Source organism: Papaver somniferum, chromosome 10, assembly GCF_003573695.1.
Source record: "Papaver somniferum cultivar HN1 chromosome 10, ASM357369v1, whole genome shotgun sequence".
NCBI lineage: Eukaryota > Viridiplantae > Streptophyta > Magnoliopsida > Ranunculales > Papaveraceae > Papaver > Papaver somniferum.
The window spans coordinates 87,771,498-87,790,443 of NC_039367.1; the positions used below are offsets into that span (position 1 = coordinate 87,771,498).

The 18,946-nt window shown below is 36.8% G+C and overlaps 1 protein-coding gene and 1 non-coding gene across 2 annotated transcripts; both read left to right on the forward strand.

Moving 5' to 3' along the window:
- Positions 1–10,381: 10,381 nt before the first annotated feature.
- On the forward strand, positions 10,382–14,559 carry LOC113318920 (phosphate transporter PHO1 homolog 3-like). Its single transcript, XM_026567204.1, has 10 exons — positions 10,382–11,266; positions 11,677–12,022; positions 12,118–12,238; positions 12,334–12,584; positions 12,685–12,943; positions 13,038–13,142; positions 13,244–13,288; positions 13,374–13,523; positions 13,618–13,896; positions 13,995–14,559. Exons 1-10 carry the CDS (start codon positions 10,555–10,557, stop codon positions 14,232–14,234), a joined length of 2,508 nt encoding a protein of 835 aa, XP_026422989.1. The 5' UTR covers positions 10,382–10,554; the 3' UTR covers positions 14,235–14,559.
- Positions 14,560–14,914: 355 nt separating this feature from the next.
- Positions 14,915–14,988, forward strand: TRNAI-AAU. The gene has a single exon. It is a non-coding gene; the product is annotated as a tRNA-Ile (tRNA).
- The last annotated feature ends 3,958 nt before the right edge of the window (positions 14,989–18,946 follow it).

Here is an 18,946-nt window from a genome sequence, read left to right on the forward strand (position 1 = left end):
GGTTGTACCAAGTCTAAAACCAAGTGGATTTATTTTTTTCCCATACACCCTCGCTTTCTTCGCTTTCTTCATTAGCCCATTTTAGTCTTTCGTGCTCTACCATACATAGATACCTCTCTCTAACATCCGTATATTTATCTATATATACATATCCAGTTTTTCTTAACCATATGAAATAGTCTTGATCTTTAGATATATCTTTCAATACAATAGTTATATGACAGGTGGGTCTTTTGATCGGATAACTACGTCCTCGAGCTCGAGGCTTTAACTTTTTCACGATAGTACCCTCGTTGACTTCGGCTTGACTAATGATTAAATCTGTTTCCTTGAAACCCATATTGTGACTAGCATTTGCTGCTGCCGAATAAACCAATTTAAAAATGGGATAACATGCTCGATAAGGCATGAGTTCTAGTATCATAAGTGTTTCCTCGTAGGAACGCCCACGAATCTGATCGATCACTCTTCGTGCTTTGTGAGCAGACATACATATATGTTGACCTAAAGCGGATACTTCCACATCTGGGTCCCTCTTTATCATAAGGTTAACCTCCCACCAATGAACGACGAGCACCCATATTCACTTTATTATTATTAACACGACGAGATTTATTATCGCTTCTCGCATGTCCCCGGAAATTTAGAGTAGGTGCAAATTCTCCCAATTTGTGACCCACCATACGATCTGTTATATAAATAGGCAGATGGTCTTTTCCATTATGAATAGCAATTGTATGGCCGATCATTGTGGGTATAATGGTAGATGCCCGGGACCAAGTTACTTATTTCTTTTTCTCCTCTTATGTTGAGCTTTTCAATTTTTCCTAATAAATGATTAGCAACAAAAGGATTTTTTTTTAGTGAACGTGTCACAGCTAATTACTCCTATCTTTTTTTCTTTGTAAAGACGAAGAACGAAGAAACATATTCTCCTTTTCTCTATCCTATTTAGTATCGAACGAAGAAATCAAACTATCACTATATTATTCCTTTTTCTACTTCTTCTTCCAAGCGCAGGATAACTCTAAGGGGTTGTGGGTTGTTTTCTACCAATTGGGGCCCTTACTTCACCACCCCCATGGGGATGGTCTACAGGGTTCATAACTACCCCTATTACTACAGGACGCTTACCTAGCCAACGCTTAGATCCGTCTCTACCCAAACTTTTCTGGTTCACCCCAACATTACCCACTTGCCCGACTATTGCTGAGTATTTTTTGGATATCAAACGGACCTCCCCAGACGGTAATTTTAATGTGGCCGATTTACCTTCTTTTGCAATCAGTTTCGCTACAGCACCTGCTGCTCTAGCTAATTGTCCATCCGTTCCGAGTGTGATTTATATGTTATGTATGGTCGTGCCTAAGGGCATATCGGTTGAAGTAGATTCTTCTTTTTGATCAATCAAAACCCCTTCCCAAACTGTACAAGCTTCTTCCAAAGCATACGGCTTTCTGGATGTATATAATGATATCTAAACATATGGGTCTTATATGAATCGTATGATGAAGTACCACATGAGTGGATATATAGGAATCCAAATCTGCCGAATCACTCATGTTATGATCTTCTACATCCTAGGTCTCCCCGTTCCATCATCTGGATTATGTTTTTCATGTAGCATTCAGACCGAATGACTCTATGAAATTACGTCGATATTTCCACATATTACGGGTAACGTAGGAGACATCTCTATTTTTCCCCGGAGGTAGAATTACCACTGCTTAGCTTTCAATTCGCCTCTGACCATCAAATGAAATGTGAATAAGCCGTCCTCCTCTGTTTCAAACAAGGGGCACTTCCGGTTATGTCGGTGCCTCAAACAATTTTGTCTTCTCCATATTACCATATCTCTAGAGTCAATAATTTTATATGAGGAACTACTGAACTCAATCACTTGCTGCCGTTACTCTTCAGTTTTCTGTTGAGGTCTATCCCGTAGAGGTACTCAAATTGGATCAGTGATTGATTTCTAGGTTTCGTCGTAAACCTAATTGGTTACTTCCAATTACGTAAATCAATGGGTTCAAACCACACTCAAAGGTAGGGCATTTCCCATTGAGATAGGAACTTTTGTACCAGAAACAATGGTATCTCCAATTATAGCCCCTCTGGGATGTAAGCTATATCTCTTCTCACCATCCCCATAGTGTATGAGACAAATGTATGCATTTCAGTTGGGGTCGTATTCTATGGTTACGATTCTACCAGATATGTTTTTTTCATTTCGTCGAAAATCTACTTTACGGTATAAACGCTTATGACCTCCCCCTCTATGCCTTGTGGTAATGACGCCTCTGGCATTACGAACTTTACCACAATGATGCTCCTGTCCAGAGATCAAATTATTTCGTGAATTGGATTTCACTTGAATGTCTACTGCCCCATTGTGTGTGCTCGGAGTAGAAGTTTTGTATAAGTGTGTCGTCGTGTTATTAAGTATTTTTTTTTTTAATTTATTTTCTTTTTAAGAGGTGGAATAGAATAAACCGGTTGAAGCGTAATGATCATACGTTTGTAATGCATTGTATATCCCATATGTTCCATTCTTCTACCCTTTCCCGGGAGTCGATGACTATTCATAGCTATTACCTTGACACCAAAGAAGAGTTCGACCCAATGCTTTATTTCTGTCCTAGTTGATCCTGATTCGACATTAGAAGTATATTGATTGTTCCCCAATAACCAAATACTTTTGTCTGTAAATACTGCATATATGATTCCATCCATAAATCTATTTTCTTCCTTATGAGTTCCAGTATTGATAAGAATTCTAGTTCTTACTGTTCATATGTTATGGTATGAATATACCATACCAATTCATTATGTATGAATGATGAGATCCATTGATACAGAGCCAATTCCAATAGACTTATTGAACGTTCCCATTGGCGTGCATCTAACAGGAATTGAACCTACGAATTTGTCAATTATGAGTTGGGCGCTTTAACCATTCAACCATGGATGCTTAACAGGGATCACCGTACATCGTGAATAACCAAATTCCAATTGAAATGAAATCTTTAGGAGGAATCAATGAAACATGAATCAATGAAACGACATCAATTCAAATCCTGGATCTTCGAATTGAGAGAGATCAAGAATTCTCACCATTTCTTAGATTCATGAACCAAATTCGATTCAATAGGAATCAAATATTAATTCGATTTTTTGCGTGTCTTGTTGTTTTCTGCAAATCTGTTACTGTAATGAATTTTAATCAGGATGTGGGGCGAAAATTAATTGGTTTGGCCTTACTTATTTACAATTTTTGTACACTAGCGGCTGCGTGGTTAATATTACAATTTTTGGTTTGCCAAAAATAAATAAATAAAAATAAATAAAAATCATCCTGGTTCCCGGATTAGTTGTCGCTCAGATACTCGAGGTATGCTGCATCAACATCAGCAAGATATAAATCAAGGATCTGGAATAAATGAGCTAGCTGCAAAACAGGGCCCGAGGGTGTGCAAGAGGTAAGATGCACATGACACATCTCCGATCAAGGCCTTTTTCCAAGCACTTGAATTAAGCTCAGTCTTGGCCTTTTTTTTTGAAGCAAGAAAAGATTTATTAAAAAATAGCTCATGATAAAACATGAGAAGAATCTACAGAAATTTGGTGAGAAATTGCAGGAGGGGATGGACAACCCTAGGAAAAGGAAATTTTATCAGTTCTAGCCATGTTAGCTAGAAAATCATCTACTTTATTTCTTTCTTTTGGAACATATGAGAGTTTCCAAGAACTAAAAACTGCAAACAAATGCTTAACATCCCGGATAGTGTAATGTAATCTCCAATCGATGGCGTTGTTGTCATTGTTGACAGCATCTGCGACAACCTTGGCATCCATCTCAAAGTGAACTCTCTCTAGCTTTAATTCTTTGGCCCATTGCACCAGCGTACCACAAACCCATACACTCAGACTGTTCTGTACTCCTGACTTCATTCAGGTGAATGCACCTTGCTGCTTGTTGTGCGCCTCCAAAATTACTTATGATTAGACCAATACCTCCTGAAAGATTGTTTGATCAAAAGAGCCATCACAATTTAAAGTTAGAAAGTTAAGAGGAGGAGGAGGAATCCAATGAGCATTCTGACGGTTCACTTTTTGTGAAGAATGAGGAGTATTATCTAGCCTGCTTGAGTGTTCTTCAATAAATATCTTGCGTCTTTGTATAATAGTTTCAGGGCTAGAGTTACGGTGCTGAAAAACTTTCTCGCATCTTTCAATCCATAAACTCCGTTTAGGCTTCTTTCTATTCTTATTTTTTCCTTGCGATCTAAAGGAATTTTTTTCTTGAAATCCCCAATTTTCTCAAACAAATTTTCTATTCTTATTTCTCTCACGTACGTGTCTATTTAGGCTTCTTTCTATTCTTATTTCTTCCTTGTGATCTAAAGGAAATTTTTTCTTGAAATCCCCAAATTTTCTCAAACAAAATCTAACCAAGACAATCCCCACTTTTATCTTCTGTTTGATAACTAATCGATTGATAAGTCTAATCAATCACTCTAATTCAGTGATGTATGCTAACAATCAACACATTCCTCCCTCCTCTTTCAAGGATTTAAGGTAATATAGAATTTCCTTTTTATAAAATGTAAGATAATAATGGAATTTTAATTTTGTATCGTGCTGAATGTTCTCTTTGATTTAATCAGAAAGATTCAGGGGTTTAGTCACTGGTGATGTTTTCAACTTGTTGTCTAATTTAGGTCAATTTCACCTTAATCAGGTTTGAAATTTGATATCGTTGCCTAGTTTGTTACTTGGTAAAACTTTTGTTGATTATTATTGGTTAGGTATACAAGAACAAAGCTATGTGATGTGGGTTTGAGCATAGTCTTCTGTGATATTGATTCCTTTACTGATGATTTTTCAGCAGTAAATTCAAGGCGGCTAAACTTCCGCCGATGATCTTCTGAATGGTATATATGCATGTCATATTCGAATCTGATATTAATCTTCATTAGTCATCCATTTGTATTTTTGGTTTGCTAACAACTTTAGTCTTTATATGTCTTCCGGGTACAAAGATTTTGGTTAACTAACTCACAAATGGGAGAATTTGAAGTCATTTACAAAGATACGGACACTAAATAGTAGAAAAACTAGTCGATAATCTTTTTTAGAGCTTTTTTCTGTGTTGAACTAGGCAATATATATAAAAGCAATGCTTATAACTGTAAAGAACTTGTTATGTTTATACTAGCTATATATTAATCGTCTTAGTTTCATTTTCTCACTGCTATTCAACATTATAGGGAGAAAAAAAAATTTGAACATAAAAAGGCCCTATGATTAGATTGGTACATGACCTAATACGCAGAAGATCGGCTCTAGCCAGCTGGTTATCCATTCGATTACTGGCTTTTCTAGTATTACTTACCTTGAAAGTCTCTTGTATAGATTTGTAGGATATTAAATTATTAATGGTTACTTGGAAATGCCCAGGCCAAGTTTTCTTTTTAAGAGTGGGATCATGAGTAGGTTATTTAATATTCCCGTTCTTTTTTAATAGACCAGTTTTGTTTTTAGCGAAATTTAAGGAAATTAAGAGAACTAATCATTGAAAGTGGTCCTCATGACACTTGTCAATAAAAGAAGTGAAGTGAAATGGTCCGCATGACACTTGTTAGAAAAAGAAGTAAAGTGAAGTGGTTCATATGACACTTGTCATCAAAAGAAGTTAAGAGAAAAGTGGTCCCAAAAAATAAAATAACATTTGACTTTCCCAATTAGGAAACTGACCTATTTTTTTGAAACTTTTATTTATAGAAACTGGCCTATTAAAAAAGAACGGAGGGAGTACCATTTTTGAGTTTTTAAAATATTTTTGTCGATTTGGTGGTGTCTTGAAAATGGATTTTTGTAGTATAGTTTCTTATCTTTAGAGCAACCACAGTCACGACCAAATTTGGGTACTAAACCCAAATTTGGTCCCAGAAAGTATCGCAGTGGTGAGGAGTAAACCCAAATTTGGTCGCCAAATTTAGGGTTTGAGACCAAATGTGGTCGTCGGCCCAGACTAAAAAAGATATAGTGGGACGGAAGTATTAGGAGCGTATGATACCAGGCGTAAGTTTAATCACCGTATACAATCAGGCGAGCATATAATCACCGTATGAGTCAGGCGCATGTATAAACTCCGCCCCCTTCAAACGCGTCAGACGATGTTAATACTTACGCCTGAAATGGGACGGATGTATAAAGGGCGTATGAATGAGGCGCAGTTATAAAAAACGTCTGGGTTGGGCGCATGTATTGTGAACGTCTGTGTCTAGGCGTATCTTTAATGTACGTCCAGTATGGGCGTAACTTTAATGTACGTCTGGGCGTGGCGTAACTTTAATGTACGTCTGTTAGCAGGCGTAACTTTTGTTAACGCCTGGTTTGGGCGCATTAACATTTAGAATCCGTCTAATAAGCTAGGTGACAAAGGGACAAAGAAACCCATTCTAATAAGCATTCTGCATTGAACAGGTTCTCAAATCCAATGTACCTTCTGATAAAATCTTGACGAAAATGTTAGCTATACGGTACCACAGGCCTGTTTATTAAGATGCAAAATGAATTTTATTGCTTTTACATTCCTTTTTATAAGCTGAAACAACGGGAATATTCAGCACCAGCAAATAGAAGTAAAAAAAAAATTGAAAGTTATAAAAATAATAGAATTTAACCTAGGAAGATTGCACACTCAAAAAGACTGTTAATGCTAAAACTACTGTCAGACGGATTCTAAATATACGTCCGGCCCAGACGCACCTTCCTTCTCCGCCCAAACCATACGCAACTTCCATCTCCGCCCAGTCCATACGCAACTTCCATCTCCACCCGACACAAACGCAGTTTCTATCTGCGTTTGAATGAGACGCAATTTGTAACTCCGTCCCAGCAAACGCAATTACCATCTACGTCCCGTGCACGGCGTGAATAATACCTACGTCCCATTCAAGCGCGCATTATACCTCCGTTTCATTCAGACGCATATTATAAACACGCTCCATCAAGAAACGTGGATATAAGTTGCGTCCCGCATCAAACGTGGGTATAAGTTACGCTTCACCAAATTTTGGTATTCTCCCACTGCGCTTGAACGCACGGAAAACCAAATTTTTTTGGTTTTTAGTCTGGCTTTTAATATTTGGTCCGTCTCATGACTGTGGTTGCTCTTAGGACTGAACATTTTATATTACAAAAACAGTCACTTTGTTAGACCAGTCACCAGCTATTGTTGACTACTGAGTCACACCGAGTGATTTGATACGACAAGAATGATTCAAATGTTCTTCCCCTATGCTTCTATGCACTATGCTGGTTTTTGAATTTGAGAAGACAAGAATAACATGCACGCAGAAAATATATCTTCCCAGTAAAGGCGGAGTATGTATGGGGAGCGGCGCCGCTGCAGTCAGGTCCTAACTGATCGGCTGTGTAGGATGGCGTGCTTGCGTGGCGGAGTCAGGATTTTTAGTTGGATAGGACAATACGAAAAATATTTTGGAATCATAACTACTCACAAGAGAAATCCGTTTTTAATGTAAACATCTCGTTTGAACACAGAAATACGAAACTATAATCATCAAGTCCCACCTTAAATGAATCCATTCAAATATTAGTTGATGCAAATAGACATGATCAACTGGGACTTGCACAACGCATTGTGCAACATCGTTTTCGCTTCTCATGAAGCTTTGCACCTTTGAAGAACAAGTTAATTAAACAGAGTAGAAGTAGATTCATTTCAAGAGAGATTATTAAACTGAAGCCTAAAAATCCTAAAAATCAGCCTTTTTCACTCGTTTATTTCCTTAATTTGACTGCTATAAGTCACCCTCACATTTCTAAGACATGTAATACTAATTAAGAATTAATCAAAATTTAGGTGGGTCCAGTGACCCACCCACCTCACTAGCAGAGTTATGTAGTTGAATCTGATCCGCTGTGTAGGGTGGCGTGCTTGTGGTTTGGTAGCAAAGTTCTGTAGTTTTTGACCACGTGCCTTAATAGGGCTAGACTTTATACTGTACTTTGTCCTCGCAATAGACTCAGTAGTTTCTGACCCTTTTCCCACTAGAGTCTTCTTTACCTCTTTTTGTCACTGCGGTCCCTAGTCTGTTTCTGTCAATGCTGTTATATTCGCAATGTTTTGGTTCCAACAATCAACAATCAACAATTCCATTAAATCAGTATAATGATTAGTGAGTTAATTAATGATTAGTGAGATTAAATTAATTAGTTATTTTTTTCAAAAGAAGATTTATTGAGAGGGAGAAGAAGAAGATGAAGATGAGGGTTTTGGAAGAAAGAAAGTTAAGATCTTTTTCTTTAAGAGTTACAACAGGAGTATGATGTTTTGGGTACTCACGGATACTTCAAAATTAGTTAATGGTGTTTGAATTGGCCAAAACATTCCTAAAAATGAACAATTTACAAATTGATTTCGATTTGGTTAAAAAAGTTCGGTTACGAAGTCTGAAGAACAAGTAGCCGAAGTCATCTGCATGTGTAGTTCGGCTAATATTTCTGAAAACACAGGTAGCCGAACTCATTTTTAATAAAGTTTTTTCTTTCAGAGAAAAGTTCGGTTAGGAGAACAAAATTGCGACGTAACCGAATTAGGAGTTCGTTTAGGAAAAAAAATTACGACGTAACCAAACTCAATATGCAGGTTTTTCAGAGAAAAGTTCGGTTAGGAGAAAAAATTTGCAATGTAACCAAACTTTTTTGTGGCGTAACTGAACTTTTTTCGATGTAACCAAACTTTTTGCGATGTAACCGAACAATAAGTTCGACTTGGACATTTTTTTTTCTCTGAAAACAAAAACCTCCATTAAAGTTGAGTTCCGCTAGTTCGACAAAATTTTTCACATAATTCCTAGCCGAACTACTCTCTGTAACTTCCATTTTCAACTCATTTTGATGATTACTTCTCATTTTTCCAATGGAAAACGAATGAAAAGTAATGGATTTGTTATAATTTTGATTTTGATTTTGTTTTGTTAATGATTTAAATTAAGCTATATATAGAGGTGGCGGTGGTGGTGATTTGAGGTGGTCGGTGGTGGTAGGTGGTGGTAGGTGGTGGTGAGCGGCGATGATGATAGAAGGAGGTGGTTATATATAGGTGGTGATGATGGGAGGAGGTGATTATATATATAGGTGAAGGGTAGGTTAGTCATTTCCATATTTTAAGACACCCCTTATAAATATAGGGTAGGCAATCCTATCACAAAGTAGTCCCCACCATCTCTGAGTAGTTTCCAAAAAAACGGTTCATTTTATACCTTATGCTGGTGATATGGGTTCACCGTTGCTTTCAACTGTACCACGAAGAATATCGAGGAAAAAGCCCAAGGGAATCAAATTGACTATTATTGTCGTGGGAATTTGTTCAATATTTTTGGGCAACTGATACTACGGTTTGACTATTATTTGTGGGAATTTGTTCAATATTTTTGGGCAACTGATGCTACGGTTTGACTATTATTTGTGGGAATTTGTTCAATATTTTTGGGCAACTGATACTACGGTTTGTTGTTGAATGCACAAAAACGTAAATTTTTTACTTGTAATAAACTATAGTTTGAAGTCTCAAGAAATTTTTAATTTCATTTTGTATCAATGCAACCAAGCCCTTCTCCTTCAAAATAAAAAAGCCCACCTAAATTTACCACACAATTATGATATTTCTTATTTTTCTGATGGGTTAGTACGGTGGTTAGTTATATCCCCTAAATGCTACTTGCGGTTACAAGGTACAGGATGCCAACCCTTACATCAATTTTGTTGGATTTGATTGAATTCAATATTTCATCCTCATTTTTGGTAGAAATTATCGATATAACATGATCACTGAACTTTCTCTCGAAATTGTAACATGATTACTAAATTTTACCAGACGTTACTAGGACCACGCAAAAACTACCCTTCAATATATCATCACGGGGTTGGTTTCATCATAATACAATGGCAAACCCATATACGATGAACAATACCAAAGAATTGAGCTCTAAACTTGTAAGTATCAAATTTTTATGGGTACGTAATTAGCACGGGTGAAATCCGAGTCCTGTATAATCGCCCAATAATTTTACCACCGTCCTACTGGAACATTGGCTAGCACTCTATGAAGTTTATAACACCCTTTAGAAATCCCTACTCTGCCCCTCTCTCTTATTGGTAAAAGCTAGCTACGTGGAAAGAAGATTCTGACACGTAAGTTGTTATCTAGGAAATATAATATACAAACAATATTAAACTGTACTCTGTTGAAAATTCTCATAAAAAAAGGATAATTAGGTTGAAACTTTTTCAAACATGGCGTACATCTTTCTCTCTTTCGCTCACTATATATTAATCTCATAATTCTCATATAAGAAACCTCATCACGTTTCTCATCTACTTGTTCGTTTTCTATTCATTTTTCCTTGTCTCTGATAGGCACAGAGATTCTATATATCTGGATATATTCAATCCAAGCAAAATACAGAACAACCCTTCCAGACTTAAGAGCTGCTTAAACTGAGCTAGAATTTGTTAACGATGAAGTTCGGGAAAGAATTCAAGTCTCAAATGGTGCCAGAATGGCAAGAAGCATACATGAATTATGATTATCTGAAAACCCTTTTAAAAGATATTCAAGATTTTAATCATAAACATAAGCCTCATCATCCTTCAACCCTGAAACGAACTATGACTCTGTACAGATCTTTCAGTGGTCTTACTAGTCTTAGCAGAAGATTCAGTAATTTAAGAAGTCCTAGTGTTAAAGTATCAGGAGGAGGAGGAGGAGAAGCTGGTGGTGGTGGTGATATTGAAGATCAAGTCATACTAGTTACTGCTGTTGATCATAATCAGCAAAATCATGATCATCATTATGAAACCAAGTTTTTGAAGTCATCTGATGTTGGAGCTGAGTATGAACTTGTGTATTTCAGAAGATTAGATGATGAATTCAACAAAGTGAACAAGTTTTACAAGAGCAAAGTTGAGGAAGTTATGAAAGAAGCTGATTTGTTGAACAAACAAATGGATGCTCTGATTGCTTTCAGGATTAAGGTTGAGAATCCTGATGGAACTAATCATCATTTCGTAAATTGGTCGGTAGAGATGAATGAACTTGCTTCTGGTGTCGCTGCTTCTGCTGCTGCTGTTTCACTTACTTCACCTAGAGTTGCTTCTCCGGCTACTGCTATTCCTTCTCCGACTGGTACTGCTAGATCAAACAGCAGATCATCAAATGTATCCAAAGAAGGTATATACAATATTTTCTTAAGTTAATCAGTTTAATATTCATAGTTAATCATAGAAAATCTATTAATATTAATATTTAATCATGCATTACGGTTATCAAAAAGATAAACTTTTTTTTGGTGAGCAGTCCAATTATCAGTGCAGAATGGCAGGCCAATAAATTAACAAGAAACAAATCATCTCTACGTAGGTCCCACGAATTACCTTGACCCCCAAAATTTTTAACCACCATGGTAAAAGTCTTGTCCTCATAAATGAATCAGAGGATAAATAAAATGTGGTCTAAACATTCGCCAGAGAGTGTGCGCAAAATCAGACTCTGTCGTGCATGATATGTCATTACGTTCCAATAAAGCTCCTATGTCAAAGTGATCAAATTATTGAATGTGTGCATACTTGATTTTGATGCAGCAATGCCACATATGGATGCTATTAAAGAGACTGACCAACCTGAGGAGTCTGCGGATGATTCTGCACGCGGTGGCAGCCGATTCACTGATTCACCTAGTGCGGATGCAGGCAGCGAAATGAAAGAAAAGAAGATGAACGTTAGTAGACCAGCTTCATTAGACGTTCTTAATCGTGTGACCATTAACAATACACTTGATACACCACGATCAACCATAAAGGGAATGCTTAAAGTTAATAAAAACAACGAAATTACTTATGGAAGAGAGAACCTACAGAAAGTTGAACAGCAACTTCAACGAGCTTTTGTCGAGTTCTATTCAAAACTTCGGCTTTTGAAGAGTTTCAGGTAACAAATCAAATTACCTCGTCGTGTACCATTCACGAATCCTTCTATGTTTGCAGTTTGTTAATTTTTTGTTTTCTAAATGCTCGACGAAACAGCTTTTTGAATGTCTTGGCATTTTCAAAGATCATGAAGAAGTATGACAAGATCGCTTCAAGAAACGCATCAAAATCTTACTTGCACATGGTGGATAACTCCTACATTGGCAGTTTTGACGGGGTACGTTCGCCGTGCGCATTACTAGTCATATATTTGTCATACTTTTCCAATCACTATGAGTTCATTCTTGTTTCTTGGATTGTCGCGCATTTCAGGTTACTAGGCTTATGGAGAGAGTGGAAGCTACATTTATCAAGCACTTCACAAATGCGAATCGCAGCAAAGGCATACGAATTCTGAGACCAGCTGCAAAGAGAGAAAGGCATAGAACTACATTTTCCCTGGGTTTCTTTTCCGGGTGCGCTTTAGCTCTCTTGGCATCTCTTATATTGATTGTGCGTGCTCGGAACATATTAGGGACGGAAGGGAGTACGCAGTACATGGAAACTTTGTTTCCCCTTTACAGGTAAGTGAAAATTTCCCTTCTGAATTGATTAGGATTCTGTACTACTCTGTTCATAGTTTCATATATGCTCACTTACGCAATGAATCCTTGTTGTTTGCAGTTTATTTGGATTCATTGTCCTTCATATGCTCATGTACGCAATGAATATCTACGTCTGGAGGCGTTATCGGGTGAATTATCCGTTCATATTTGGATTTAAGCAAGGAACTGAATTGGGTTATAGGGAAGTCTTCCTCATAAGCTCAGCTCTAGCAACACTTGCACTGGCAAGTGTACTGGCAAACTTAGATATGGAAATGGACAAGAACACCAAAGATTTCAAGACCCTAACGGAATTAGTCCCGCTTCTGTTAGTCCTTGTAAGATACTATCTCTATCTTTCCGAAAATGCATTCTGGTTATAATGAAATGATAAACTATTTAACTAACATATGTAAATATCTCTCTGTGCAGTTTGTTATTGCAGTAACAGTTTGCCCCTTCAATATCGTATACCGTTCAAGTCGATATTTCTTACTCGTTTGTTTGTTCCATTGTATTTGTGCTCCCTTTTACAAGGTAAACAATCATATACCGCATTCCATTGAGAAATAGCAATGTCAGACAGCAAGAACAGTCTATTGATTTTTCTTTTTCTGTGTCTTTTCTAAATCCTGCAGGTTCTCCTACCTGATTTTTTCTTGGCAGATCAGTTAACTAGCCAGGTTAGATCCTTATTCTTGATGTGCACACCGGTTATCTGGAAACAACTAAAGTGTACTAACTATGTTCTTCATCTTTTGTTTCCAGGTCCAGGCCATAAGGAGTATGGAATACTATATCTGCTACTATGGTGGGGGAGGTTTCAAATCCAGGGACAGCTCTTGCAAGAAGAGCGACGTCTTTAAAGTTTTCAACTTCATCGTAGCGTCAATACCATATGTGTTCCGTTTATTTCAGGTTGGTCAGCTGAAATATGCTAAGATTTCATGTCCACACTCCAAATCTAATATTTCCAGCATTCTGATGCTAAATAGCTGGTTATGTTCTTCAGTGCCTGCGCCGTTTATTTGAGGAGAAGGACGCAATGCAAGGATATAATGCTGTAAAGTACTTCTCAACAATCGTTGCTGTAGCCATTAGAGCAGCTCATAAGTTGAATAACACGACGGCATGGTTCACGCTGGCAGTACTGAGTTCAGTAATTTCAGCTCTTATTAGCACTTACTGGGATCTTGTTCTAGATTGGGGACTTTTCCAGAAGAACTCCAAGAATCGGTATTTGCGTGATAAACTTCTTATCCCACAACAAAACGTGTACTTCGGAGCCATCGTAAGTTACTACTATGTACTGACACTAATTAGCTGATATTCTCAAATGACCTAATGCAGTTTGTACATCTCTGACAATGTCATGGAATTCAAATGCAGGCACTCAATATCTTGCTTCGATTCGCCTGGTTGCAAACTGTATTCAATTTTAAACTTCCTTTTCTACATATGGAAGCTATGGTCACCATCTTTGCTTGTTTAGAGATCATTCGGCGCGGGATATGGAATTTCTTCAGGCTAGAGAATGAGCATTTGAACAATGTGGGCAAGTATAGGGCATTCAAATCAGTACCACTGCCTTTCAACTATGATGAGAACGATGACGATAAAGATGAGTAAGATTCTCCATCAAGATGCGGACGGAAAATATGATTCACGGGGAAATGAACTGGCCATACATGATAATGCTTGCAGGGAAACCTTGGAAAGCCGTTGATTTTGCAATATGTCAGATACACAAGCCATTCATTGTCTATTGTCTATTGTTGTCAATAAATGTAGTTTTGATTGTAAATTAGTACTAGTACATTTCTGTAGCATTAGAAATAGTTGGGAGTCACGCTGGGAAGAGCGAGCGAAAGCTGCAAACTCGCTCGGCCTGCTTTGCAATTGTAATTTGTTTGTACAAGTTCTATTTATATACACGTACAAACTAAACTCTTCCAGTAATCCCTGCATATTTGAAGTTTTCAACAGAGAAAATCAAAGAAGACTTTGAATTTGACACGCAAAGAACAATCAATCCAAGCAGTTTTGTTAGCACAAGAAACGCGGAATTCCAACGGAGAAAAACACAATGCATATACATACTCATTTCCATTAGTCTGACAGTTCGGAAAGAAGAGCAGGGTTTCGTAGTCATGTTGAATCCAAGGATATTTTTGTGAATTCAAGCTCAGTGAAAACAACTGTTAATGTTTGAATGCTGCATTTTTACTGCTCAAGTACATTATGCAGATAAGTAGATACTAGACAGTTTCTTTGAACATATACCAGCAAGCTGCTCCGAAGAACAAAACGGCCCATTAGCTCAGTTGGTTAGAGCGTCGTGCTAATAACGCGAAGGTCGCAGGTTCGAGGCCTGCATGGGCCAAATAATGTTTTTCACATTCCATTTTTATCAAATCTATGTCTGCTATCCAAGCAGAGTTCTTCAAAGCTTCTGGTTTGGATATTAAACCTCCAGACCCCATGCTTCCAACCGAGCAAAATAAGATTACGGTCTACTGGACTGAAACCTAAAACTCTGATTGGTGCAACTTCTTCACCTATTCGAGAAAGCATTTCTGCTAGGATATCGTCTAGTGAAATATTCTTGTGCAGTATTTGGCAGTTGACCTCATTGAGCACTTACCGTCATTCCCATTCTACTTGCTGTCCTTCTAGTTTTAGCACAACAGACCCATCCTTCTGACTCCCCAATGCGACAATCAAACGCACAACACTCATTTATAACATCAAGCTCCAAATTTGGCAAACGAATCAAACTACATCGATGTCCATCACCTATATTTTTTTGGTTAAGATTATAAACTAACAATCTACCACCCCCTTCTCCGAATTTCTAAAGTGATTTTCTAGGAGTACTTTTCAATTCTAATCTTTTCAATATACCATTTACAATTCCATCAAAAAAAATAATATACCATTTACGATAATAGTATAAGACAAAGCACCATGGTGCCTTATATTCCTTCCCTATCCCTCATATACAGGAAAAAAATCAAAAAATCATTCACTATGATCTTCCATATCCCTACATGTGTAGGGATATCCCTCACTTTCCCTACAAAGAGGATCACATCTGAGACCCTTGTACGAAGGGAAATCATATGGCTACTCGGTTGTCGTATTTATTTACACTTAACGGCTACTGAGTACCCGTAGCATTTTACTCGGTTGGTTTTTAAAGTTGTACCTTAAAACTTTCCTTTTCCACTTTTTTTTTTTTTTTACTAAAACTCTTTTTTTACATATTATATCTCCTTTTTACCATTATATATATATATATATATCTTTATATACTTTAAAATATCGTTTTTTTACTCTAAAATATCTTTATTTACCTAAACAAATATATTTCCATTGGATAAAAACTGGAGAAAAAGAGTAGCCGTTTGGCACTATTCATATGAAACTATTCATACGGCTACTATCGTCCAGGGAAAGAAAAAGAGGGCATCATAGTCAGGTTTCCTTTTTGTGCTATCCCTTCTCTACATATTAGGGACAGGGAAGGGATACTAAGCACCATTGAGCTTGGCCCAACTGTTGCTCTTATAATTTGTCTTCAACTATTGCTCGTCAAACTTGTGATGTACAGTTGGTGCAAGTGATGCATGGGCTTTGCATCCTTGTACTTTACAAAGAGATGCAACATTTCTCTATGTTCCCACCAAAAGAAGCATCAATAATGCTTCGAATATTGCACTCCTTCCTGAAACAGAGGGAGTATATCTTAAACTCTATGATATACATTAGCTCAACTCCTCTTCCTGAAACAGAGGGAGTATATCTTAAACTCTATGGTATAGATTAGCTCAGTTAGTTAGAGCGTGTTGATAGCACAAAGGTGGCCGTAGGTTAGAGCATGGGCCATTTTAATACTGTATCCTTTTTTTTTCCTTTCTGAAATCTGAAACAATCACAGAAGTAAGAAACGTTACCTCAACCATGTTATCAGGTATGCCTTTCAGCTACTCTCCAGCAAATTCATCATTGCATTCTTAAGATCTTGAGAAAAATAAGCCTGTTTGAATGTAAAAGATGACATAGTACCTCCATGACATTATATCAAGCGTTTCTCTTGTACTGCATCTTCTGGAGAAAAATCCTGGTTCGAAAAATCGTTCCTTAATAAATGACCTCGTCCCCCATGCTTAAGCTATGGCAATTGGCGTTATTTGTAATGCGCCACCAACTGCCAATGAAGTTTCCTTCGTCCATTGGAGTTTTCTTATTCGTTAGGGATTGCGCATTTAGTAAGAATTTAATTAGTGCCATTTGTGCTCTGAAAACCCGTTTGCTAAGTTGGTTAGAGCGTCGTGCTAATAACGCGAAGGTCGCAGGTTCGAGACCTGTAAGTGCCAAATAGTTTTAAATTAAACTTTTGCTTTTGTTAATTTTTAGTTTTTGATGACCTTTTTTCTTTAAAATCTTCATCTTATTCCACTTGATCAAAATCTTAACAGCACACTGGCAGCGCCAAATGGCTAGTAAACCAGGCTGTTTTGATTATACCTACTAAATTCGATTCCATGTTTCTCAATCAAATTCATTTAAAGCACAATTTTTAGTTTTTGATGACCTTTTTTTAAAAAAAAAAATATCCATCTTATTTATTCAATTTCCGCTTGATCAAAATCTTAGCAGTACACTGGCAGCGCCAAAGGGCTAGTAAATCAGGCTATTTTAAATATACCTACTAAATTCGTTTTCATGTTTCTCAATCAAATTCATCTAAACCACGCAGAGAAAAAACAAAATACATAGATACAAACGACTCCTATGGATACAAATTTAATGATTTATGTAATTATCTTGAATGATGGTGGAGCGGTAACAAGTTGGGAACAAGTGTAAACCGATGCAAATACAAAACATGCAGTCATTTTTTTCCCATTAAAATGTAGTGACAAACATTAATGTTAGTATATTGGTAGAGTTTGTTATACTCTTATAAGACTTTACATTCCTACCAAAAATGAGCACAACTCGAGATGTATAAGATCACCATCTACCCCTTTGAATATCAGCTGTTAAAAGCTAAAGGTTGAAATTAAAATCTGTAGATGATATGGTTTGGTATCTCGAATTGTGTCCATTTTTGGTAAGAATGTAGGGTCTTATAATAGGAACGTATCATTAAAATGTTAGATTTAAATTCATTGCCAATTGGGTTTTGCGACGAAAATTACGCAAATCATGTATGATAGTGTCCATGTAAGAATGTCCATGGATCCTCCCTCTTACTTAAACTATAAAGATAAACAATATAATGCGGAAGTAAAGTAATCACACAACACACAATATTTTGTTAACGACGAAAACTATCTACCAAAATAACCTCGAGACCTAGTCTTGTTTTGAATACTCTCTGAATAAAACCTTTATACAAATTGACTACCAGTACTTTGTATAGTTGAGACCAAGTAAATAGTTATTTATACAATTCCTTCAGTATCTTTGTTCCTACAAGCAATCTGATCTATATACATGAATCCCAATACATGGCCCACTGTCTTGAGTTGCTTCACCGTCAACAAATAACCAAATATGTTTTATTAACCATCTCACTTATCAGCCCCAGATCAATCCTTAGATCAAAGATATAGCAGAGTGAAGGATTTTTCAATTATGCAGATAAAATCCTTTGGTCAAAAAGCAAGACAATGATATTGAGATAATAAATCTCCGTGAACAAGCTCTATCTAAGCAAGTTAACAAGAAGAGGAAACCAACAGTTTGTTCGATCTTTCCACAAGTCTTATCTATCAGAATAACATGTTAGTTAGATACCAGAGAATCATGTGTGCAATAAGTAACAAAAATATCGATGCCAGAAGAAAAAAATCTTCAAGCTAGTCTTCAACTATAATAAAAGAATTTGTAGTCGAATCCAAGGATATGTATAGTCATTTTAGTGACAGATAAATCAAGCTCAATGAAAAAGAAAAATAAGAAAACCATGGTTAATGTTTGAACGATTATCTTTTTATTGCCTACATCATATCCCTCTTTATCATCATGTATAATCTAACTAATATCTCTAATTAAATTTATTATGTTTTGTATACCAAATTGCCCCATTAGCTCAGTTGGTTCTAACAGCGCCAAGGTCGCATGTCCGACGCTTACGCGGGCCAACTAATATATATATATATATTTTAATTTTTGTTATAGTTTGAGAAATTGTTTACCCACCCACCGGTAACACATTGATGAAGGTCGGAAATTCGAAACCTACATGAGCCAATTAATTAATTAGCATTTTGTTCCTTTTATCTTCTGTAATGCGTCACTAACTATTTTCTTCACCAAGAAAATTATGT